The sequence below is a fragment of the Ranitomeya variabilis genome, chromosome 6, assembly GCF_051348905.1.
Source record: "Ranitomeya variabilis isolate aRanVar5 chromosome 6, aRanVar5.hap1, whole genome shotgun sequence".
NCBI classification, from domain to species: Eukaryota; Metazoa; Chordata; class Amphibia; order Anura; family Dendrobatidae; genus Ranitomeya; species Ranitomeya variabilis.
The window spans coordinates 104,366,696-104,392,259 of record NC_135237.1 but is presented as its reverse complement, the minus strand read 5'-3'; the positions used below and the strand labels follow the sequence as shown (position 1 = coordinate 104,392,259).

General features: G+C 40.6%; 1 protein-coding gene across 9 annotated transcripts in view; it reads left to right on the top strand.

The window, feature by feature from the left end:
• Positions 1–25,564, top strand: part of SATB1 (SATB homeobox 1) — a 237,401-nt gene that overhangs the window by 164,636 nt on the left and 47,201 nt on the right. For 8 of the 9 annotated variants that reach the window (XM_077268875.1, XM_077268872.1, XM_077268873.1 and 5 more), the window contains one exon: positions 19,710–19,922. The exons of the other annotated variant lie outside the window; for it this stretch is intronic. In XM_077268875.1, the coding sequence (XP_077124990.1) occupies positions 19,710–19,922 (213 nt within the window). The remainder of the gene's footprint in view (positions 1–19,709; positions 19,923–25,564) is intronic. 9 annotated transcript variants of the gene reach the window in all.

Sequence of the window (25,564 nt, the reverse complement as noted above, 5' to 3'; positions counted from 1 at the left end):
TATTTGTTTTGTTTTGCCTTGTTTGCACAATTTTTTCCACATGGTTTTTATGTACCGTATGTAAAATGGTATTTTTAGAGAAATGGAATAAAAGTAATATTTTAATACTGCACAATTTTGCACCTTTCTAATAGTGCACCAGTCTAATAGTGACTACTCTCAGCTATACACATTGCTTATAAACATGATGGCATGATACTGTATAGGGATAGATTGATCTACTAATGATTGTTCTGTGTCCATCATTGTTCCTCAGCCGGTGTAAAGAGTAGGGTTGAGCGACTTTTGCTTTTTAAGGATCGAGTTGGGTTTTGTGAAACCCGACCTTCTCGAAAGTCGGATCGCGTGAAATCGGCCGATTCTACTGTAAAGTCGGGTTCCGGACCGGAACACGAAACCCAATGCAAGTCAATGTGGTTTATTTTTTACATTTACTTAATATATCTCTCTCTCCCTCTCCCTCTCCCCCTCTCCCTCTCTCTCTCCTCTCCGTGCAAAGCATATGTTGTGTTTGACTGCGGAAATCACTGCAGCCCAAACGGTAATATGGCTCTATGACGCTGCAGAAACCAGACCGGAACCTATGTCATCACGCTGCCCACACTCCGTAATTGGCTGAAAAAATGGCGGGGAAGGCGTCATACAAAACGCGACTTTGGCGCCAAGATCGCTGACCACGTGGCCGATCCCACGCTGGAGTCGGGTCGGGTTTCACGAAACCCAACTTTGCCAAAAGTCGGCGACTTTTGAAAATGAACGATCCGTTTCGCTCAACCCTAGTAAAGAGGTCAGGAAACAAGCGTCGAACGACTTCAATATTGCCAATCACGTTCATTTAGCGGCCTGAACTCAGCCCATGTAAATACAACTGAGATCTTTCTGTGCGATGGTGCAATATGTGAACATTTGGGGCTCCACTTTAAATTTTTGGCCAGGGTCCCACTTTGTCTAAAACCGGCCCTGGTCACAGCAGTGGGGCTTCTTACCTCCATGCTTAGAGGCACCTATACTATTAACATTCTAGGAGAGGTTTCTGCCGTGTAACAAGATATTGACCATTTTAATGTTAAGTAGTATCAGGGCTGTGGAGTCAGTAAGCCAAACCCCCGACTCCTCAATTTCCCTGACTCCGACTCCACAGAACTGGTAGTAGTTGCTTATTGAAGAAGTTTGACCAGCTTAACAGAAGTGTTCCTGAATACAGGATCTACTTTATTACCTTTTGTATGCCCTTTAACAGTGCATAGAAGAATTATAAATGGGACACGTAGCAATAATCATGTAATTAAGAGAGTGTATGATCTTAGAAGCTAAAGAGGTGGAATGTAAATTCATAATTATAGTCCAAAGATCAAAGATATCATAACATGATCATTCTCAATACCGTATACACAACTCTTAACTCTAACTTTAAAAAGAAAGTTAATGTAGTTAAACCAGGCATTCCAAATCTTATCTCCTAAACACAGGGGTTAGATGTGAGGAGTTGCACATCTTCTCTGCAGCATGAAGGGAACATTGTAGTTAGAAGTTTATTTTCTTCAGTGTCGACTGAGTCAAAATTAGATTATTTTGTTAGTCAAGTAAAAATACAAAGACCACAAAGCTCGCCTGTTTGCATAGACCAAACCTCATGTGTCCTATGACAGCAGCACATATTCCTAAGTTAGCCATAAGTCACCGAGTTGGAAAAGCTCCTTTCATAGGAATGTTCATAGGTTTCTATAATTAGGTAGAAGGCATGACAATAAGCAAGTTTGCAATGGTCTTGCTTTTTCGACGTGCTGGCATTCTGCAGTGAAAGTTTTTAGGGTGCGTGTCCATAGTCCGGATTGTAGGTGCTTTGGATGGAGCGGAAAACCCGCTCTGCACAAAGCGCTGCCCCCTTCTGTATGCTCGGTGATTCCGGACGTGTTCATTGTACACATCTGGGATCGCCGCTCCTTATATATACATCGGACCCTGTTATGTAAACAGATATGCTGCATTCCAAAAAGATGCGCCACATGTTTATAATCGCAGAAATCATAAAATCCCCTCCACTATGCTGTAACATCTGGACGCTGCGGGTTGAACGCTGCGGCTGTACACAGTGTTCAATCCGCAGCTAATCCGGACGTAATACGGCCTGTGGACACATACCCTTATAGTGTACAGCTGGTTTCCATAGAGCTTGGCCTCCAGACTCTGACCAAGCATAGCAGTACTTACATTCCAGGAGAGGTGATAACTCTTCCCATTCAGCTCCATTCAGCCCATTGATTTCTGTACAGCATTTCTCCCTCTCTTCTTCTGAAGAAATGCGGTTATAAACCACCTTTCAGAGCACTGTGTGCTTCTTCATTTACCCGGTTATCTCTGTGTTAAAGAGGACCTATCTCAAGATGAAAAGTGGCCAGTTTTTTGCTCCTATTTTATTCCCGCTGCCCCCTGATTATGCTGGTTTTTGTTTTTTTTATTTAGTACTAGTTTATGGGGGGTCTTTACTAAAAGGGTGTTACACACAGGGTAATTATGCAGGGCTGCCTAAAGACATTCCCTGAGAGAATCCTGTGAGCCATTCCCCCATGGTAAAGATCACAAAAATTAACACCAATAGAAAAGGCCCATACTGCTGGAAACAAGTGATGGATTTAAGAAAAACATGATGCTGCATATTCAGGAGCGACAGGCATAAATGAAAGAAGCACAAAAACTGGACACTTTAGACCTGGTGACAGTTCCTCTTCAAAGAGATTGAGACAAGGTTCTCGGAGGAGTACACAATCAGCATGTTTGCCCTGAGTAAAACAACAACACTAAGGCTGGGTTCACATTGCGTTTACAGCAACCCGTTCAACACATACGGTAACGGGCTGCTGTAAACGCAAGTGCCGGTATGGCAGCACGCTAGCGCAGATAGAGCATCTGCTAGCTCTATCTGCGCTAGCAGTGTTGGACCCGGAAACGCTGCAGCTCGCGTCTCAGGGTCAGTCACTCAATGACAGCACATCCCTTATGCATGCCCATTGTGGGCGTGCGCTAGTGATGCGTCCGACATTGGAGTCAATGGCGGCGTTAAACAGACTGCGTTACACTGCATTATGCCGCTGTGTAATGTAGTCCATCTAATGGATGCCACTAACGTAATGTGAACCCAACCTAATACTCGTCTGTGGTGCTGACAGCTTTACAGTGTTGGCTCTCATGTTGCATTATGTCACGTGAGCACTGCAGCAAATCAGCGCTGGCTTCACTCTTCCCGCCTTTAGACGAATCGAACATGAAGCGAATGTCACATCGCGACTGCAGCTCCGACTTCATCTTGATGTGTGACTTGTCCGAGGGTGGGGAGAGGGAAGCCAGCGCTGATTGTCTACAGAGCTTGCGTGACATAACTGTGAGGCAAGTCCCAGGAAAGTGAGTGCTGACACCACTGGAACGACGCCGGAATCTGAGGTGATTAGAAGTGTTATTTTACTCGGGGTAGACATACTGATTGAGACTAGGTTGTCCGAGCAGTGAACGACCACTTTAAGGGGTGAACTAACCTATATAAAATAAATGGAAGGTTTGTAATGTTGGAGATGACAAACTTATCTGATTTACATCACATAAAATATTCTGCCATTAACGTCCTTTCTTCCCGTGTACTGAGACTCAAGCACAGAAGTTGCATACAAGTCTTCATGCATTTCTTATTCCCAGAGTCTGGTGTACGCTGTGGTCCCCCAAGACAGTTTTGAGAACCATTATGCTACATTATGGATGAAAACCAAAATGTTCTTATTGAATGTTTTTAGTTTTTATGGAAATGACGACAAACACAAAACAAATTGTTGTTGCCACCCGATTGAGCCCTTTCCCCCTCATTTATTTCTTCCATACAATTTCCTTCAAAGGTTTTTTTAGACAGAAGAATTTGCAAAAGATGCTTGTGGAGAAACATAAACCTTTTAAGGGAACTTACCACTGTTTAATAGTGTTTCTAGATTGAACTACATCCTACACATGTTACATAATATAATCCAATGCTCAAAATGCCTGGGACTTGAGGTCAGGCTTGTGTGTGCAAGTCTGAAATAATCTAAATTTGAAGCCCTTTTCCCTTACAGCATCCACAAAAGGCTGACACTTCCTGTTTTTCTTTAGCTCATTTGTCAGCTTTACTGTGTAGACTTGGACAGCATGACTGGTAACAGGTCAGTGAGGTAATGATATATGCATTTGCTGCCATAGTGACATTTTATACACAGACAATGGTGTATTTGCCTCTCACCTTTCGTTCACTGGTCTTTCCAGAGACTGGAATAATTAATCTTTTATTACTTGATTTTTATGTACATATACACACTGCAGCCCAGTCCATAAAGAAAATGCAGAAAGGAAGTGTTTCCTATATGGCCGTCTTTAGAGAAGAACCTAAAGTATGCACTTAAAATATAGGAAAAAGAAAACACATTTTTTTATGGACCTGAAGGGTCTTGCAGGATCAAAATATTGGCCTCTCAGCGGGATCAATATCAGATCAATGGCATCAAACTCTCAGCGATCAACTATTTTAATACAGGAAAGATGTATATCTTGGTACCGTGTTAGCCAGTAGATAGAAAAATATTTAGAATTGAGAGTCCTCAGTTGTTGATACCTTTTAATGGCTAACTGAAAAGATGGTAACAAATTGCAAGATTTCGAGAGACCTGAGTAGTCGCGAAAGCTTGCAATTTGTTACCATCTTTTCAGTTGGCCATTAAAACGTATCAACCACTGAGGGCTCTCAATTCTAAATATTTTTCCAACTATTTTAAGGGATTGTTGTTGTTGTGCGTCCTGCAGCCCCTTCAAAAATCTCGGTCTACTTGTATGCCTTTTTAGTAGGTGGTGTGTGCCGTGCCGGGTGGTGGTGGTGGGGTTAGTGGTGGTGTGTGCCGGGTATTTTTAAGTGATTCAGAGAATGCCTGAACTATGTATACCCAGTACTGGCCCTAATAATATAGAACATGCTGCTACATGGAGCAATGTAAGTTATGCAGAGGTTACAGTTCTTAGGCAATGCATTGCAGATGCTTCAAAAATCTGATCACTGGTGGGGCAAAAGCTAGATGTCCACCGAGCTGATATTGATAGTCAGTCCTATTGACCAGCCACCAATATTCTGATCTCAATTAATTATATTAACATGAAATGCATTAGAAATTCCTTTTTAATCTGTGTTTGACTCTGCAGTCCGAGCGGGCAAATTAATGTAGATTCTTTTTTTAAAAGGGAATCTGTTAGTAGAAGCAACCCTCGGAAGCAGTGTAGATGGTCATGTCACTCATAGAAAGTTGAATAAAATGATCCCTTGAAATCTGCAATCTGAGGTCTTATTCCAGAGAAATCCACCTTGTTCTTGATATGTAAATGAGCTGTTAAGATCTATGGGCGGACACAGATCTCACTGAGAATCTCCCCCCAGAGATTACTTTAAATGAAACGGGGCAACATGTAATGCCTGACAGTCTGCTTTCCTGGGCTACAGGTCTCACACTGGCAGCACTCACTTTCATATAAAATAAGCTCTGGAGGCAGATTCTCAGGGAGATCCATGTCCCGCCCATAGATCTTAACAGCTCATTTACATGGATTTCTCTGGAATAAAACATCTGATCTCAGATATCAAGGTAACATTTTATTCAATTTCCTGACCTGCATGTCCATGTAGACTGTTTAAGAGGGTTGATCCTACTGACAGACACCCTTTAAGGCTATGTGCACACGTTCAGGATTTCTTGCAGAAATTTCCTGAGCAAAACCGGACATTTTCTGCAAGAAATCCGCATGCGTTTTTTGAGTGTTTTTCTCGCGTTTTTACTGCATTTTTGGTGCGTTTTTGTTTGCAGATTTTTCCGGAGGTTCCCAATGCAATAATATAGTGGGTAATCCGCAAAAAATCCGCAAAATTAATGAACATGCTGCGTTTTTTACTGCGATGCGTTTTTTTTTCGGGAAAAAAAACGCATCATGTGCACAAAAATTGGGGAATGCATTCTAAATGTTGGGATGCATAATGTATGTGTTTTTTTTCGCTTTTATAGCGAAAAAAAAACCGTGAAAAATCTGCAACGTGTGCACACAGCCTAAGACTGAGCACTTGATTACGCCATGTTAGTTTTGATATTTTTGTGCTGTCTTTGCAGTACTACAGTTCAGATCCATGTAACATCTCGATCAATGTTTTTTTTTTAAAAAGGCAGTGAGGAAAAACTACACACTTTTTACAATTGCTATTTCTAGCATCCCTTGCATGATTTTTGTAGAGATGACACCTCTGGTTTATGTACCAACGCTCCCGACCCCAGTCTGACATGTCTCACTCACGGGTGGCACTCGCTGTGTCTTCTTAAATATCGGAGTCCTTTGCACTTGTCAGCTCCTTTCAAATGTATGCAGTTTCTAGGAATTAGCATTATCTTGGGAATGTCCCTTGTGAATTAGAGATCGGATGCTACATGACAAAATGACTCCTAATGATGCATGAATAAACTTGTTAAAGGGAACGTGTCAACAGTTTGACTTAACCTGTGCGACGTGTAGTCGAGTGTTTCTCGGCACACTATTTAATGGAACAACACATGCTGAAGGAGCCGCTCATCCATAATCGAGCCATTCATTCTCTGCCATATTATGTGGTATGGGACAGATTTTCATGGAAATAAGGACGTGTTCTGCTTCCTCCCGCCTTTTCTTAATCTGTCATATTCATTTTCTTATTAAAAACACAGTTTCTTACTCTTATGCGGTAGGGCCATTTTTTTTCTTCTTCCTTTGAGGTCAATAAATATCTGTATGTTTTTGTTATTCCATGCTGTTCCTTTAGATGAGCAGCTGTAATAAAGGGACTGTTGTATCGGAGAGCTTCACAAGTGTAATACGGAAAAGAAACCATTTCATTATTACTTTTCCGCACCCTTAAGAATTCCAGTTGCTGGATTCATAGCTATAATACAGATGGGGATGAACAACAGGGACAATTAAAGCAGATTAGAACGAAAACCGAAAAACTATATACGGTACACTTTTTTTTTCCCCGAGAAAATTAGCTATTTAAATGGCATAGGAACGTAGATTTGTTAATGAGAGAAATTGGCATTTTGTATTAGTGGGTTCAACTTATTTCTAACGATAAAAATGAGCTTGCTACATAGATGGGACATAATTGTGCTTCTGCCGTTTTTGGTTGGCGAAAAATAGAGTATGTGCTCTCCAGGTTTTTGGTGTGTGAGATGTGTGGTTTTTTTTAAAGGAGATCCTTGGAAATCACATTATACATTAAACCATCCTGTAGTTTTTACAAGAAGTTTGTGCAAATTACGTGCTAAAATGAGATCCACTGCTTAAGTGCAACAACATAATTACTACTGTGCTTCGCGTAATTCTTTGTAGTATAATTCAGGAATAAACCAGCCGTCTCTATCATTACTGAATTAAAGGTAAGAAAAAGGTACCATTAACCTGTCACCACAGCGCTACTTTCTACCAGATAACTGTATGCTTCATACTTGGCATTGACCCAATTTGTGTTGGGTGGAGCTTTTGGATTAATCTTCCACCTGGACCAAGGATCTAATTTTGTGAGTCTCTACAAAGATATTCTAGATAGTGTTGCTTTCTTGGGAGAAATTGATTTATTTATTTTGTTCTAGGTACTTTTGATTTTGCTTGAGACTGATCAATTCAGCTTCAATCAATGATTATGTATGAAGGCGAGACAATCTGGAAGCCAGAGAGGCAACGGCATCAATCTAGTGCATCATCCTCCTCTTCCAAAGTACTCTGAAAAGAACTTTGAAAGTGTTGGCTATGTTCTGCACAAGATTACGGGGGAATACTATATTTAACAATTGATGGCCGTGTCAGTTAGGGCTACCATGTGCCTTATTCTCCATCTTTTCCCTGATCACTGCCCTCTATCGTTTGCTTTTTCTAGTGCAGAAAAGCTGTACAGTGTATTGCGGAACTTCTCAGTGTTCCTAAGCTCTACTCAAATAAATTACATTAATATACCCCTAAGGCTGTGTTCATACACTGTGCTGCAATGCCAGTGCTTGTATCTCTACACATTCTAAAGGGTGTGATTCTAGGGTTTAATGTATGGTTTAAATGCAAAAGATCTACAATAAATATATGGGCCAGAAATTAAAGGGAACCTGTCACCTCGTTTTTTCGGTATGAGATAAAAATACTGTTAAATAGGGCCTGAGCTGTGCATTACAATAGTGTAGTTTGTGGACCCCGATTCCCCACCTATGCTGCCGAAATACGTTACCAAAGTAGTCGTTTTCGCCTGTCAATCAGGCTGGTCAGGTCGGATGGGCGTGGTGTCTTCCCCCAGATCTTGCGTAGTTTTCCGTTGGTGGCGTAGTGGTGTGCGCATGTCCAAGGTCCCGAATCCTGCACAGGGGTGTGAAAATAGCAGCGATGTCCGTTATTCCATTGGTGGTCGGTGGGCGCGGCCATCTTGCTTTGACCGCGCGTGCGCAGAAGCGGCGCTCTGCTGGCCGCGGCTTCAGGAAAATGGCCGCGGGCATCCGCGCGTGCGCAGATGGCTATCGCGGCGGCCATTTTCGTGAAGCAGAGTTCGCATCTCGGCTTCACGAAAATGGCCGCCGCGATAGCCATCTGCGCACGCGCGGATGCCCGCGGCCATTTTCCTGAAGCCGCGGCCAGCAGAGCGCCGCTTCTGCGCACGCGCGGCCAAAGCAAGATGGCCGCGCCCACCGACCACCAATGGAATAACGGACATCGCTGCTATTTTCACACTCCTGTGCAGGATTCGGGACCTTGGACATGCGCACACCACTACGCCACCAACGGAAAACTACGCAAGATCTGGGGGAAGACACCACGCCCATCCGACCTGACCAGCCTGATTGACAGGCGAAAACGACTACTTTGGTAACGTATTTCGGCAGCATAGGTGGGGAATCGGGGTCCACAAACTACACTATTGTAATTCACAGCTCAGGCCCTATTTAACAGTATTTTTATCTCATACCGAAAAAACGGGGTGACAGGTTCCCTTTAACTTCCGCGCTTGAATAATATCAACAAATTCCATCCTCAATGTTTGGCTTACATTTTGAAGGTTTGGATTTTTTTTTTTTTATATAATAGCAGTAATAACTAGATGGGCATTTCCTGAAGGAAATACATGGTGCTTGAACAGCGCTGCCAGCTTTACAGCAGCACTTACTTTTCACACACAGGACCGGGGGGGGGGCGCTTACTTTTCACACACAGGACCAGGGGAGCACTCTTCACACACATGACCGAGGGGGCACTTACCTTTCACACACAGGACCGGGGGGGGCACTTTTCACACACATGACCGAGGGGGCACTTACTTTTCACACACAGGACCGGGGGGCACTTATTTTTCACACACGGGACCAGGGGCACTTACTTTTCTCACACGGGACCGGGGGGGCACTTACTTTTCACACACGGGACGGGGGGGAGGCACTTACTTTTCACACACGGGACCGGGGGGCACTTACTTTTCACACACGGGATCGGGGGGGCAATTACTTTTCACACACGGGACGGGAGGGTGTCATAGTCACTGTATTCTGATGTTTGACTTTGATAAATGATCATGTCCTAAAATGGACACCGTACATTTGCATAGCTGCCATCTTTGGAAGGTCAAGTTGGGGGTCATGGAAAGGTCGCCATTAATTCCTATGGGAAATTTTTTTTTAAAAAATGCGATTTTTTAAAAAAACTACAAATCGGATCGACTCCAAAAATACATAGCACACCTGTACCCACCGAGGGCTGTATTCTGATGTTTGACATTGATAAATGATCATGTCCTAAAATGGACACCGTACATTTGCATAGCTGCCATCTTTGGAAGGTCAAGTTGGGGGTCATGGAAAGGTCGCCATTAATTCCTATGGGAAATTTTTTTTAAAAAAATGCGATTTTTTAAAAAACTACAAATCGGATCGACTCCAAAAATACATAGCACACCTGTACCCACCGAGGGCTTCGAAACGCCACCTGAATGGGGCCTCTGCGCCGAGCAGTTCGGGCCACATTATTTGCGGAAAACGCGGAGAAGAAGAAGAAGAAAATATAAGAAATCGGATTACAATATGTTGCTTGAACCCATAGGGGATCAAGCACCATAATAAAAAAAATTGACCAGACAGACTTCTTCCATCAAGGACACTAAGTAAACATAAGTGTATACTTTCCTTCTGCAGTGACACCATTTTAGCTGTTCCCGGAGCTGACGTGACTTGTTGTATCACGTGCAGGCGGCAGCTCATTAATATTCCGCCAGGGCGGATGTACGCTCTGATCAAATAGTAAATGTTGCAGCTGATGAGCAGCCGATCATTGACTGCAGCCTGCACATGATGCAAGTCACGTCACAGAAACGGCAGCGCCGACAATGTTGGTACGGCAATTCTGCAGCATAGCTTAGTACAGGGTTTCTTCTGTGTGAGACACATGGCAAACAGCCAGATTTCACTGCAAAGCCATTATAATTTGCAGTGATACAACACATGTTTGATTACTGACTCCTTTGAGCGCTTATCCATGAACAGGCAGTAGAGGGAAGGGGCAGTTCAGCAGAGGCAAAAGTGCTATAAGAGGTGTAGAGTTTATGGATGGGTTTGTGATTTGACACACCTAAGCTCAGCTGTAGTGCTTCCCTTCCCCCATGGTAACTCATGTCTACTGTGCTCATTGCAACTTGTAATGGCTCTGTAGTGACCTCAGACTATCTGTGTGCCATTAAATGCATCACACAGGAGTAATCTGTGCTGAGCTATGGTGAGGGCGTGTTATTCTTTTCTTTGAGTGTTGCTGCTTATGATTGGTCAAAGTCATACAGGAGAAATAAGTATATGCCACAATGAAAACACTGTTAATCCTTTCACTCCTGGGCCATTTTCCTTTTTTCTTTTTTGTATTATTTTTTTTCTTTAAGTTTTTGCTCCCCTTTTCCCAGAGCCATAACTTTATTTTTCCGTCAATATGACAACACCATTGATTTTACCATATAATGTACTGGAAAGCTGGAAAAAAACAGGCGATTAAAAGATCGATTCTACTTCAAAATTGTATAGGGGGAAAACGTCAGCTTGGTGCACAAAAAAGAATATACCCTTACCCAACCCCAGATCCCGATAGAGACTCTACGGATCTCAAAAAATGGCGCCATGAATAAAAAAGAACCTATACAATGTGTGGCATCTGCGAACTCATAACAACCTGGAGAATCATATTGGCAGGTCAATTTTAGCATTTAGCCAAAATGGTAACAAAAAAAAAAAAAAAAAACACAGAAAAAAACAATTGTGGAATTGCATTTATTGCATTTTATTGCAGTGTTACAACCACCAAAAATGCGTAATTCTTGTATTTTGATTTTTTTTTTATCTTTACGCCGTTTACCAATCATGAGTAATTAATTTTGTATTTTGATAAATTTGGCGATACCAAATATGTGTATTTTTTTTTATTTTTTTATTGATTTGCTTTGAATAGGGCAAAAGTGGGGTGATTTAAACCTTTTATTTTTTTAACTTTTTTTTTTTTTATACTTTAAAGTCTGCAATAGTCTCTTTAGCTGTGATCTTCTGATTGCTTTTTCTACACATAACAAGGCTTCAGCAGATGTGTAGCAGAAATGTTCATCTGCCATGAACGCCGGTCATGGGACGGCGCTCATAGCAGGTCAGCAATGACAATCACGGGGGTCTCCTGTAGACCCCAAGATGTCATGCCAACCCATCAGCTCCTCGCGATCATGTTAGTGATGCGATTCCAGCACGATCATGTTAAATGTCACTGTCAGAGATTGACGGCAGCATTTAACATATTATCAGCCGCGGGTGGATCACGGTTCCACCCATGGCTGTTAGGGGCACATGACAGCTGATCAGATCAACTGTCATGTGCCAGAAAAGCTGGAGCCCGCATCAATGGGGAAGACGTGACATATGACTTGTATATGTACGTCATATGTCGTGAAGCATCACGTGTCTGCAGCCACTATTGCATCCTGTGTCCAGTTCAACATTAAAAATCTGGTGAAACGTGCTCTTTTAAAGAGGATCTGTCTCTTGCCCCCAAATATTTAGTTAAATGCCTTGTAAAATCCTTATGCTCACCTGGTTAAACTGTTCTTTTATGCTTTGCACTGTCTCACTCCATTGCAGAGATGTTCACATTTGTTGTTTTGGAACTTAGTATATAAAATCTCTGCTTGGAGTTCATCTGGGCATTTCTTCTGAGTCTTCTGTGTGTTTACACCCTGTGCTTTCACCTCTCCTTCCCAGGCACTGTCAGTCACAGCTCTTCATTTAGTAGCCTCAGACGCTATTGGCAGGCTTTGGGAATGAGGGGTGGAAGCACATGCCCCCAGAGAAGTGTATGAAGAAACGCCCAGTTGAACTCATAGCAGAGATTTCACATGTTATGCTCCAGTATTAAAACCCTTTGTCTTCTCTAGAGTGATATAATGTCTTTATTACCTTGAACACCACACATAATAAATTATGAAGTGACCTACAATACTTGCAAGTTTTATGAAGGGCTTTTATTACGTTGTACAGCTTTATGATCTACGCTGTTGTTATATGTTTCCTATCAGATTACTGATAAGTGCAAGATTGATAAAGAGTCACTGATTCACAACTGACTGCTCCGACTATAAATGAGACGCACAGTTCAGCCACCTTCTGTTTTTGCAATGTTTAATAAATTACATGCCCAATTATTTGCCATGACCCCATCAATAATTGTTGGGAGGTTATCTGTGCTGCGATGATAAAACTGAAGGTTGTGCGTTACTGTGTGTATTTATCTTAACCACTGTAGTTTAATGGTGCTTACTAAGACAAGTATATGCTTTGTCCAACTTTTATTATCAGGAGAACTTGAAATACAAGATATAAAAATTGCATGAACTTAAATACACACAAGGTTTAGATTTTTATTTCCTGCAGTCAGCTTTTGTGTTGAATTTACATGTTATTAAATTACTTTAGTTAGACAGCATGAAAATGAGCAAGTTTCCAATTTACCTGCTTTTTCAATCTGCTTTCATTCTCCTGCTGTAAGAGCTTTTATCTTACATAGTGTACTGCTTGTTCTCATGCAGCTCTTCCCCAGATCCTGACCCATTAATTACCGTACATCCATGTTGGCTCTCTCAAGACCGTTAATTTCTGTACAGCAGTTATCTGCTCACCACCCTCACCTCCCTATCAGCTCCTGACCTGTTATAAGTTTTAGTATCTACACCTCCCCAAAAAAACAATTAATCAGGGAAAAGAGGATCCATTCAAATTAGATAGTTTAAAATAACCAGTATTTATTTCCAATGTTTAAAACAATAATAAAATTCAAACAGGACTAACGAAAAGTGACAAGTGCAAGTCAATACATCTAATGAAATCAATCCAAATGGATATAAGCTCATAGGTATAGTAGTATTTCAAATATATCACTAGTAATCCATTTTTTAATGTATATAGGTACAACCAATGATCCCCATATAAAGTGCATGTGCCAAACAATACCTGGACTTTTGTACCTAAGACTATACTAAAGCAGGGAGACTGTGCTCACTTCATAGGACAAAAGTACACTTTAAAGGCACTTTATGTACCTTAAATATTTACAAAGGCATTCACTTTCACTTTTGTTCGAGTGTTCAATCGACTGAAATTAAAGGTGCCCATCCACCTTAGATAGCAATTTTATATTATTCTTGCTGCCACTCAGAAATGAACACCATGATTGAATGATAGATGCCCAATTTGGTCTTTAGGGTATATTCCTTCAGATCAGTGCGAATCCAGCTTTGGTATCTAATATATTGTAACTACCTCCCTGACCAATAAATGGTATTTGGTTATTAAGCTGAGAAATAAAATACCAAGTTTATTGCATGCAGTAACACCTCTCCATAGCATAATTGCTACAAAATTAGTTGTTCTTCTGTTCTAGGAACACTAAGGGTACCGTCTCACAAAACGATTTACCAACGATCACGACCAGCGATACGACCTGGCCGTGATCGTTGGTAAGTCGTTGTGTGGTCGCTGGGGAGCTGTCACACAGACAGCTCTCCAGCGACCAACGATGCCGAGGTCCCCGGGTAACCAGGGTAAACATCGGGTTACTAAGCGCAGGGCCGCGCTTAGTAACCCGATGTTTACCCTGGTTACCATCGTAAAAGTAAAAAAAAAAAAAACAGTACATACTCACATTCCGGTGTCCGTCAGGGTCCCTCGCAGTCTGCTTCCCGCTCTGACTGAGTGCCGCCGTAAAGTGAAAGCAGATCACAGCGGTGACGTCACCGCTGTGCTCTGCTTACTTTCCGGCCGGCCGGCGGTCAGAGCGGGAAGCAGACTGCGAGGGACCCTGACGGACACCGGAATGTGAGTATGTACTGTTTGTTTTTTTTTACTTTTACGATGGTGACCAGGGTAAACATCGGGTTACTAAGCGCGGCCCTGCGCTTAGTAACCCGATGTTTACCCTGGTTACAAGCGAACGCATCGTTGGATCGGTGTCACACACACAGATCCAACGATGACAGCGGGAGATCCAGCGACGAAAGAAAGTTCCAAACGATCTGCTACGACGTACGATTCTCAGCAAGGTCCCTGATCGCTGCTGCGTGTCAGACACAGCGATATCGTATGGATATCGCTGGAACGTCACGGATCGTACCGCCGTAGCGACAAAAGTGCCACTGTGAGACGGTACCCTTAGAGACAACCACTGTAGACGGCTTGATCACCATTATCACACAATCTCTTAAGTGTAATTAAAGTTTTAGGTATTGGGCTGTTTGATCACAATAGTCTTTCTTCATGAATGGCACAATGAAATGTACCGATATGTGATGGGTCTTTTTTTAGATGATTTACACAATTCAGAGATACAAAGTCCTTCACCCCTTTGTAGATGGTCAACCTTAGGTTGCATATACAGTTGTGGCCAAAAGTATGGACACCCCTGCAATTCTGTCAGATAATACTCAGTTTCTTCCTGAAAATGATTGCAAGCACAATTCTTTGTTATTATTATCTTCATTTAATTTGTCTTAAATGAAAAAACACAAAAAGAATTGTCCTAAAGCCAAATTGGATATAATTCCACACCAAACATAAAAAAGGGAGTGGACAAAAGTATTGGCACTGTTCGAAAAATCATGTGATGCTTCTCTAATTTGTGTAATTAACAGCACCTGTAACTTACCTGTGGCACCTAACAGGTGTTGGCAATAACTAAATCACACTTGCAGCCAGTTGACATGGATTAAAGTTGACTCAACCTCTGTCCTGTGTCCTTGTGTGTACCACATTGAGCATGGAGAAAAGAGAGAAGACCAAAGAACTGTCTGAGAACTTGAGAAACCAAATTGTGAGGAAGCATGAGCAATATCAAGGCTACAAGTCCATCTCCAAAGACCTGAATGTTCCTGTGTCTACCGTGCACAGTCTCATCAAGAAGTTTAAAGCCCATGCCACTGTGGCTAACCTCCCTAGATGTGGACGGAAAAGAAAAATTGACAAGAGATTTCAACGCAAGATTGTGCGGATGTTGGATAAAGAACCTCGACTAACATCCAAACAAGTTCAAGCTGCCCTGCAGTCCGAGGGTACAACAGTATCAACCCGTACTAACCGTCGGCGTCTGAATGAAAAGAGACTGTATGGTAGGAGACCCAGGAAGACCCCATTTCTTACCCCGAGACATAAAAAAGCCAGGCTGGAGTTTGCCAAAACTTACCTGAAAAAGCCTAAAACGTTTTGGAAGAATGTTCTCTGGTCAGATGAGACAAAAGTAGAGGTTTTTGGGCCAAGGCATCAACATAGAGTTTACAGGAGAAAAAAAGAGTCATTCAAAGAAAAGAACACGGTCCCTACAGTTAAACATGGCGGAGGTTCCCTGATGTTTTGGGGTTGCTTTGCTGCCTCTGGCACTAGACTTCTTGACCGTGTGCATGGCATTATGAAGTCTGAAAACTACCAACAAATTTTGCAGCATAATGTAGGGCCCAGTGTGAGAAAGCTGGGTCTCCCTCAGAGGTCATGGGTCTTCCAGCAGGACAATGACCCAAAACACACTTCAAAAAGCACTAGAAAATGGTTTGAGAGAAAGCACTGGAGACTTCTAAGGTGGCCAGCAATGAGTCCAGACCTGAATCCCATAGAACACCTGTGGAGAGATCTAAAAATGGCAGTTTGGAGAAGGCACCCTTCAAATATCAGGGACCTGGAGCAGTTTGCCAAAGAAGAATGGTCTAAAATTCCAGCAGAGCATTGTAAGAAACTCATTGATGGTTACCGGAAGCGGTTGGTCGCAGTTATTTTGGCTAAAGGTTGTGGAACCAAGTGTTAGGCTGAGGGTGCCAATACTTTTGTCTGGCCCATTTTTGGAGTTTTGTGTGAAATGATCAATGTTTTGCTTTTTGCTTCATTCTCTTTTGTGTTTTTTCATTTAAGACAAATTAAATGAAGATAATAATACCAAAGAATTTGTGATTGCAATCATTTTCAGGAAGAAACTGAGTATTATCTGACAGAATTGCAGGGATGTCAATACTTTTGGCCACAACTGTACATTTGCCAACAAGCTGCATTAAAAGACCTCCAATCTGCCATATGTTTGCTGATCAGTGGTGGTTTCTCAAGTGCACAGAATGACTGTTAATGATTGTTCTATGCGCATAGACTTGTATTGTTCTCGGCAGCACGTGTCTTTTTTTTTTTACGTTTCAAAATGATCTCACCTGATGAATGAGAATTTTTTTTCTTTTTGCCAGGCAGTTGGCAGCCTGGTTACAATGTCCAATTATCAAGAAACAAGCATTTTTTAGGAACGTTCATTCATGATAATCGGCCTGTGTAAATAAACCTTTGCAAAATTTGTACGTAATTTCCCCTGAAATGTTATTGTTGATTGACCCCAAACTGTAGTTCACTTCCAGCTCTGATAATGAGAGGAAGATAAAGATGGCCTAATCTCCTCAGAGCGATTTTCATTTATATGTACAGTAGTCTCTTGATAACATCACAAAAAAGTGGGATCGTGACGTGCAACCAAGTAGCAAAATCATACTGTGCACCAACTTTTAGTAATATTTTAATCTGATTTTAGACAACCACGTACTCCAGTATGCATTACTAGTCTTAGAGGGTTTTATTGACCATTTTCAGTGGACATGTTGCTATTCCCACTCCAGTTTTATTAAAATGTACTCATTTATACTCCATTGCTGCTATGCTCCACTGCAAGAAATGTACTCTAGTCAGGGGATAGAGTACATTTCTGTAGTAACTTACAGTACTTGTGTGGGGAACATTGTGATGGATTTGTTGGGTGTTCTTAACCATGCACCGTCCTAGCTGAGCTTCACCCACTTTTCAAACAGTTTGTAAAGCTTGGCTTGTCTGTCAATAAAACATCAACTTGCAATTTTTGCAACTTCTTTGCAAAATTTGTAGTTTCACGTAAATTTTTCAACATTTTAAAGCAAAGAATTGCCGTTAAACAGCTTTTATGAATCAGCTACTATGTCTTTATAGCAACAGGAACAGAATAGCCGGTCTCAGGAGCGCAGAAGGAGAACACAGACACCAGTTAGGGTAAAAGCACAACGCGTTTCAACGGCATGCGCCGTCCTTCTTCAGGTGGATATTTATTAATGATATGCAAGGAAGCAGTATTTAACCTTACAAGGACAAATCACAGAACAGTGATAATTACATATGCAAATGTAACATACAAAAAGTGGGCATGCATCATTTATTACAACATTTTAGCAGCAAAGCAGCAAATATAACATACAGATAGTGGGCATGTATCATTTGTTGGAAAAAAGGAGAAGATCCAGCTCAACGATATAGTGAAAAGTCCATAGTTTTATTTCACCTCGAAAATAGCATGGTGTAAGGACAAAACATCAGCATACAAAAGGGTTAAAAACCAAGATCAACGCGTTTCCGGTGACTAAGCACCCTTAATCATGATTAAGGGTGCTTAGTCACCGGAAACGCGTTGATCTTGGTTTTTAACCCTTTTGTATGCTGATGTTTTGTCCTTACACCATGCTATTTTCGAGGTGAAATAAAACTATGGACTTTTCACTATATCGTTGAGCTGGATCTTCTCCTTTTTTCCTGTTTGTTCACGCCCTGACACAGCGGTTCCGTGCTCCGAGACCTGGGGAATGTCGGTATGGTGAGCTGGACTTTGTTCCTTTACTCTATGTATCATTTGTTACAAGATTTTAGCAGCAACAAATTGCCTAATAAAAACCAATTAAAAGAAAAATAAGAATAAAAAATAAAAATAATCACCAAAGTAATAAAAAATCAGCATAAAAAATTATCATAAAAATAAGGAAAAAAATACAAATAGACGTCTAGTTAGTAACTTTCTCACTAGACGTCTATTTGTATTTTTTCTTTATTTTTTATGATAATTTTTTATGCTGATTTTTTTATTATTACTTTGGTCATTATTTTATTTTTTATTCTTATTTTTCTTTTAATTGGTTTTTATTAGGCAATTTGTTGCTGCTAAAATCTTTTAACAAATATAACATACAGATAGTGGGCATGTATTATTTGCTGCTTTGCTGCTAAAATGTTGTAATAAATGATACATGCCCACTTTTTGTATGTTACATTTGCATATGTAATTACCACTGTTCTGTGATTTGTCCTTGTAAGGTTAAATACTGCTTCCTTGCATATCATGAATAAATATCCACCTGAAGAAGACGGCGCACGCCGTTGAAACGCGTTGTGCTTTTACCCTAACTGGTGTCTGTGTTCTCCTTCTGCGCTCCTGAGACCGGCTATTCTGTTCCTGTTGCAAGTCTTTCTCCCCCGTTGTGGGGTATCCGGCTGGAGCTGCGGGGACCTGCGCACTTATTCCTCATTGGGACGGCCGCCAGCGCTCCTTCTACAAACCGCCATTTGTTGTTTTATAGCAAGAGGAGCCTAATCCTCGGAACTGGATACCTGGTTTTCTATAGTATCTACGGTACATTTTCAGCTCTTCCCTGATGTGGTTAACTGGCTTAGAACCCTACAATTGTTCTCACTTTTTTCATGGTCTCCTCTTTTGTCTTCTAACATCAGATATACAAATAGCCTCTTCAGAGAAAACAAGGACTTGAATTCTAGATCCACTTATTTGAAGTAGCAATGCTAAGTCACTATCCACCCTTTAACTAGACTTGCCACATGACTTGTCATAAAGGCCAAACCAGACACTATTTTCAGACACATATTTTGGAGGTTTGCTTCTCATCAGTGCAAAGCAAGAGGTCTTATGTGGGTGGATGAGAGGCCTCTGACAGAGGACCTAATGGGTGACACTTCTCCTTGTGAATTGTGCCATGCCATAGTGCGATAATGCAAATCCAGAAAATATATAAAAAAAAATCTTGTTATAAGTTTTATTTTATGATGCTTTGTCTTGTCAAATAATCTACTTAATGTCCCAATTTAGAAATACCTCTTTGATTTATCTATTTGTATTTTATATATCTATATATTTTTATTTTGTTAGCAGATTTCCATCAGTGTACTTTTTTTATTAGCGCCTTCAATTTTTGGCAGAATAATATAGTTACCTGCAGCGCCGTCTAGTTTTTTTTTTTTTTACAACTAATACGTTGTAATCCCTTAATTTAGGGCTTGCTCTCGGAAATTTTACGAAAGGAAGAAGATCCCAAGACAGCATCTCAGTCATTACTGGTAAATCTACGGGCAATGCAGAATTTCTTACAGCTGCCTGAAGCTGAGAGAGATCGAATTTACCAGGATGAAAGGGAAAGAAGTCTCAATGCAGCATCCACCATGGGTCCAGCACCTCTGATCAGCACACCACCAGCCCGTCCTCCGCAGGTAAAGGATGGAGTAACTAAACTACAACTCTGTCTTCGCCTATCAGTAGCTCCCTGTAATTGTTAATGTAATGGGTTTTACCCTGGAGATAGTTCTTTTTATTCCGGTATTAAAGTTTTCTTTTTGTCAATAGCGATACTACGAAAACCTTTGTCTTCCTGCTGATAACCTTTTTAATATCCACTTGTCCTCCTTGAGAAGTTCTGTGATGTGCCACACATTCTAGCAGCACTTTTCTCAAAGTTGCCCGTCTGTGATGTCAAACATTTTTACAGCTCGTAATCGCCTATTTAATTGCATCCTGAAAGGAAAATTAACTTCCTGCCCTAAAATGTTGCTGTCTCTCCAGCTTTAGTAATCTTGTTTTTCAGTCCTGTGAAATAGTTAGTGGTGGGTATTAGGACTTTGTATTACTTTTTCACAACGTTTTTGTGTAAGAAAAATTTATAACCAGTATTGAATTTTTGGCATGAGGAAAAACTGAGCTTTGGAACTGAGTTATCAAACCATTTTTTGTAAGAATTTTTACCATCAGTGTGGCATTTGTTTTTTTTTCTCTTATGCGAAAGAAAATGACTAAGTTTTTCCTACTTATGAGCTAGTAAAAAATAGCACTCGAATAATACACAGATGGCGTCCAAGTGCAATTTGTTTTTTTTACTGCTCCTTTCACTTGACTGAGTAAGTTTTAATTCGTAATTCTGATTTAAAGAAAAAAGATAGTTCTCCATTTTTGCTTTAGGTGGACAGTCAGTCTGCAAAGAAAACGGATATATGAACATGTCTATACACCATAATGAGTATGAGTTGTATTTGTGAAAACCATCTACCTGATAAACACAGGTCTGTAGAGTTTGAGAGAGAGTTGGTTTTGGGTGAAGTCAAAATCTATAGAAATGTACCCACTCCCATTCCAGCTTTTGAAGAAAATATAAATATTTTTGCCATTTTTTTTAATATTGGTTAAATAACTTAGTTTGATAGAGCGGAAGATTTTTCTATTTTTAACATTTCTATACTTGTCTGAATTTCCACGACCCTCTTTATTTGATAAAAAAAAAATTACTGCTTTTTGGCCATTTATGAAGGTAACAGAGTCTGAGTAGGCATTTTGGCTTATCAGCTACACAGCCCTGGAAAAGCAGTCGTCAAAATGAGGTCTTACATGGGTTGTCTGGAACTGTCCACATCCACAGGAGGTGATGCTGATCAGAATAGTGCACGACCCCTGATGACCATACAAGCATCCTGGCCGGTATCACTTGCCATCTCCCAATGTGGAGGTGAGCAGCATCGGACAACCCTTGTAGAACCTTCATTAACATTCTGTATTCCAATGGAAAGAATTTGTTTCGAGTTCATGAATATAGATCTATTGATTTCCTTATGATGTACAGACCCTGAATTTATAAAATATCTTTTAAAGCCCATTTTCATTTTCGGTTTTCACAGATCTTTATATTAACGTTGGCCAAACCTGTCTAATCTGTATGGCGGACTTTACTTTTTATAATTTAATGTTCAAACAATCTGTGTATGGGAGTAACTCCCGACTACCCTCAGACAGATGTGTGTGGCCAGCAACTTTCTGATTTGTATCTCCAGCCTAAATCGGTCTGAATCTACTGCATATTGAATATCTATCTACACACACATTTCTGTTGGGCTACAGGTCTTATCCAAGAGTTGAAAATGGTGCCTTCTATCAGGGTGATGTCTGGTGTAGCATAATCTCTCCATTCATTTCAATTGTTTTATTTAAGCTGCCATACAAGACATAACCTACGGACAAGAATGGCGCCTTTTCGGTAAAAGAGCCGGCTTTGTTTTTCTCATCTTATTTTGCCACAAAGGTTCTTACAGTTTAAAACACTAGGTATTGTAGGAGCCTATCTGTCCACTATCTGTTCAGAAAAGTTCTAGATCTTGGCTGTGCTATTCAAGATCAGTAAAAAATCTTGCTTTAAGTAATAGGAAAAATGAGAACTGTATAAATGTCTTATATGGGTGATTTACATTTCTCGCTAAAAATCGTTGATCAGTTTACTGTTTAGTAACCCCCTATCCATCTGTTATCTGCATAATAATACATAAAGTATGCAATGTTCTCTGTTTAATTGAGGGGGGTTTTACATAAATAATGCCGTCTTCACATTACTTGTATTTTCCCTCAGCGGACATGTGTTATAGGGGTAACACATGCCTTACTGACATAGAATACATTGAACATCACCTATTTTATTTATTTATTTTTTTAAAATGTCATCCCAATGTTCCCAAAACAGAATTTGAGATATAAAAGGGGTTGTCCAAGACTTGGATGTTGATGACCGACTGATCCTTAGGATAGATTAACCAATGCACAGGTTGGACACCACTGAATAAAATGCCATGTACCATGGTGCTACATCATGTACAGCTAATGCAATCTACTAGATGACGTGCACAAAAATGAAAACTATATTCTGCCAATGTTAATTAAAAAGTCTGGCATCAGTTAAAAAAAAATGTAGGTCAGCACCATAGATACAGTTAAACAACTAAAAGAGGCAGACCAAATAACACAAAGTTAACCCCAAAAATAATACATTGAAGTCCTGCATACCATCACAGCCATGGCTTCTTCAGAGGTAGAGTGTGAGGGTGTGTGAATGTCTTGTACGTAGATTACAACCACCAAAGAGGATTGTATCCTGTTTGTGTTTTAGGAATTGTAGCTATTAAAATAATCTGGTGTTGGCTTTCTTGTGGACTTCGGAGACTCTATATGTGTCATAGGATTAGAACAAGTCTGTAAACTTTGTAGAGGTTGATCTCCATTGCTGAAGCTCATCTCTCATTGATGTGAATGAGATCTGCAGGACCCAATAATGTCTCCTCCACAGTGTACAGACCTGAGCTCTTCTGTTCTGTACTCTGTGGACATCTGGCTGCTGCTAGATCTGCAGACAGCTGGTCGGTGATGGTTCCCAAAGGTAGGTCATAAGAATCTATGTCTTGGGCAACCCCGTTTATAGATGGAGCTTCCCAACATTTGTGGCTAAAGGATGTTACTTGTTAAATTGGAGACTCTGATTTGTATTAAAGGGAATATGACAACCTAAAGAAATGTATCTGAACTGTCATGTGTGGATAGCTGAAAGACACAGTAAGGATGTCTTCTAGAGTAACCGTGAAATCATTATTCAGTGAAGACAGATTGTTACATTACTGAAATAGATGAATCTTGTCAATAGTAACTGCAATCTCCTATACAGAAGGGTGGTGGAGAGGGACGATCTAGGTGCAGAGATCCTCCCTCCTTCCATTTACATAGAATCTCATCAGCAGCAATTGCCATCTCCTGTCTCAGTGATGTAACAATCCGTCTTTACTGAATACAGATTTTACCTGTGATTTGATCATTTTGATTGATCAGCCCTGAATCAGAAAGAAGCAGATTTCTCTGATAAGATCTATTACAAAGTTTCACTTATTTTCATGTGTACTATTTATTCATAAAAGGAAAACTAAAAGTTTACACGTTAAGCTCCCTTACATTTTAGATGTCGGTCCGTTGAACAATGGTTTAGAGGGTCGTTTGGTCAACCATTATCTCCTACCCAACTCCTCCATACATAAGAGCGACCCAGCTAGACGTGCCATTCTGTATTTTCTGAGCGAGCCACTGCAAGACCAGAGGGCTTCTTATCTTTGTAAAGAACAAAAGTAGAAGTCATATCTTTCTGTCTTCCGACATTTGTTGTGGACAGTTGGGAGCCCCCCTAAACATTACTGTCTTAGTAAGTCGTTGCAGACTTTGCCAGCGTTAGTCTCTTTATGGTTTTTTTTTTATAGCTAAACTCACTTTCACTCCCTTACTAATCCTACAAAAGGCCAGTGCTCTACTAATGAAGCATCTAGGAGTCCGTGCTAGTATTTCTCTTAGGCCGGCACCTGCAATGCGAGAAACTCATGCGAGTCTCTCGCCTCAATACCCGGCACTCGGGACCTGAGTGTGCGGCTGCATGTATTTCTATGCAGCTGAACGCTCCGGTCCGAACTGCCGGCGGCACTGCCGGGTATTGAGGCGAGAGACTCTCTCAAGTTTCTCACATTGCAGTTGCAAATGGGACACCGGCCTTACCTTAGGAGTCCGGGGGATGCATTACTGCGCAGAGACGTCTGCAGGCTTGCGACAAGGAAATGGAAGCAATTTTAAAGTTAATGATTACATAATTGGAATCTGTGTCTCTTCTGCTCATCTTACAGTATAATAGTTCAGGACCATTTTTCACCGTGACAGATTCTCTTTAACTTAATCGTTGCACTCATGGGCTTGCCTAACACCTTTCTTATTTATGTCCTAAAAGTGCACGGCTCTTCCATTAAGTTTTACGGGGATACTTTTGTGCTTTAATACAAACATACCGATCGTGGAAAATATTGCTTAGACACTTCTATCCAGATTCAATGTACATAATAAAACCGATGAGTTCATCAAACACAAAAGCATCTTTTCTTGACATACGGCAGAGTTTACAGCTAATGATTACCAAATGTCTTCCAGGAGTAATAAATAACACTGGTTGGCGATGGTGGACAGGAGGAAGCTGCTATAGTTCTACACTAATGTATTGCAAGAAAGAGAGCAAATTTCCTTATTGAAAGGGAACATGGTGTGCTAATGGCTTAGTCTACTATTAATGGACTTTAGCCTGAAGTCCACTGAAGGATCCTTTTAGAGATAAGGGGATAAAACGGACTCCGAATCATAAAAAAAAATCTGTGATTCCCAATAGAACAACCGTGATTCAATAATTAGCGTTGCCTTAGGCTCCACTGAATCCTAGCGTGGTGCTTCTGTATGTCTCGGCGGCTTAGAGGATTACTAATATCATTTGAAATGTCTAATAATATTACTGATTCTTTGTGCAGTGTTATATTTGCTTTAACAATGACTCAAAATGAGGCAAGATGTGTTTGGTTTAGACATTTGCTGTTGCATATGATAGCTGGGATTTCGGATGATAATCCAGTTATCAAGCAATGAGTCAACTGTAAATTCTGGATTTGTCGGCGCTAATGGAACTTAACGGAAGAGTTAAAATGACAGGCTATAAAAAGCAGCACAAAAGGATAGTAGCTGATAAAAGCAAATAAAAAAATCCCCATACATATATAAATGCAAATATTCTGATCTAAAATGTATTGGGATCGTTAAAAAAAGTGAATAAATGTTAAATGATCTAAAGCCCATTTCTGTAAACAACCGCTGAGGAGTCTCAGGAAATATCTCGCATGTCTGTTCTTTCTCCTTTGCATATTTTTCCTGCCAAGTGTCTTAAAGAACTACAAAAGATTCATCAATTGCTTTAAAATTATTCCATTCTTTTGATGTAAGTCCAACAACAGGTATCACAATCTGCATTGAGACTGATAATACAGAGAAATGTAGAAACGATTATTGATGCATTCATGCACACCTTAGTGTACCGTGTCTGTCAGAGGAAGTGGATGGAGCTTATAACTTGCAAATATTTTTCACAAATCCTGAAAAGTCTGTTACAAGAATAATTCAGGATAATATTTTCCCTGTATGCTTTATCCTGTATTTTTTTTTAGCTATATTAAAACATTTAATATGAGATGTTACATTTTCG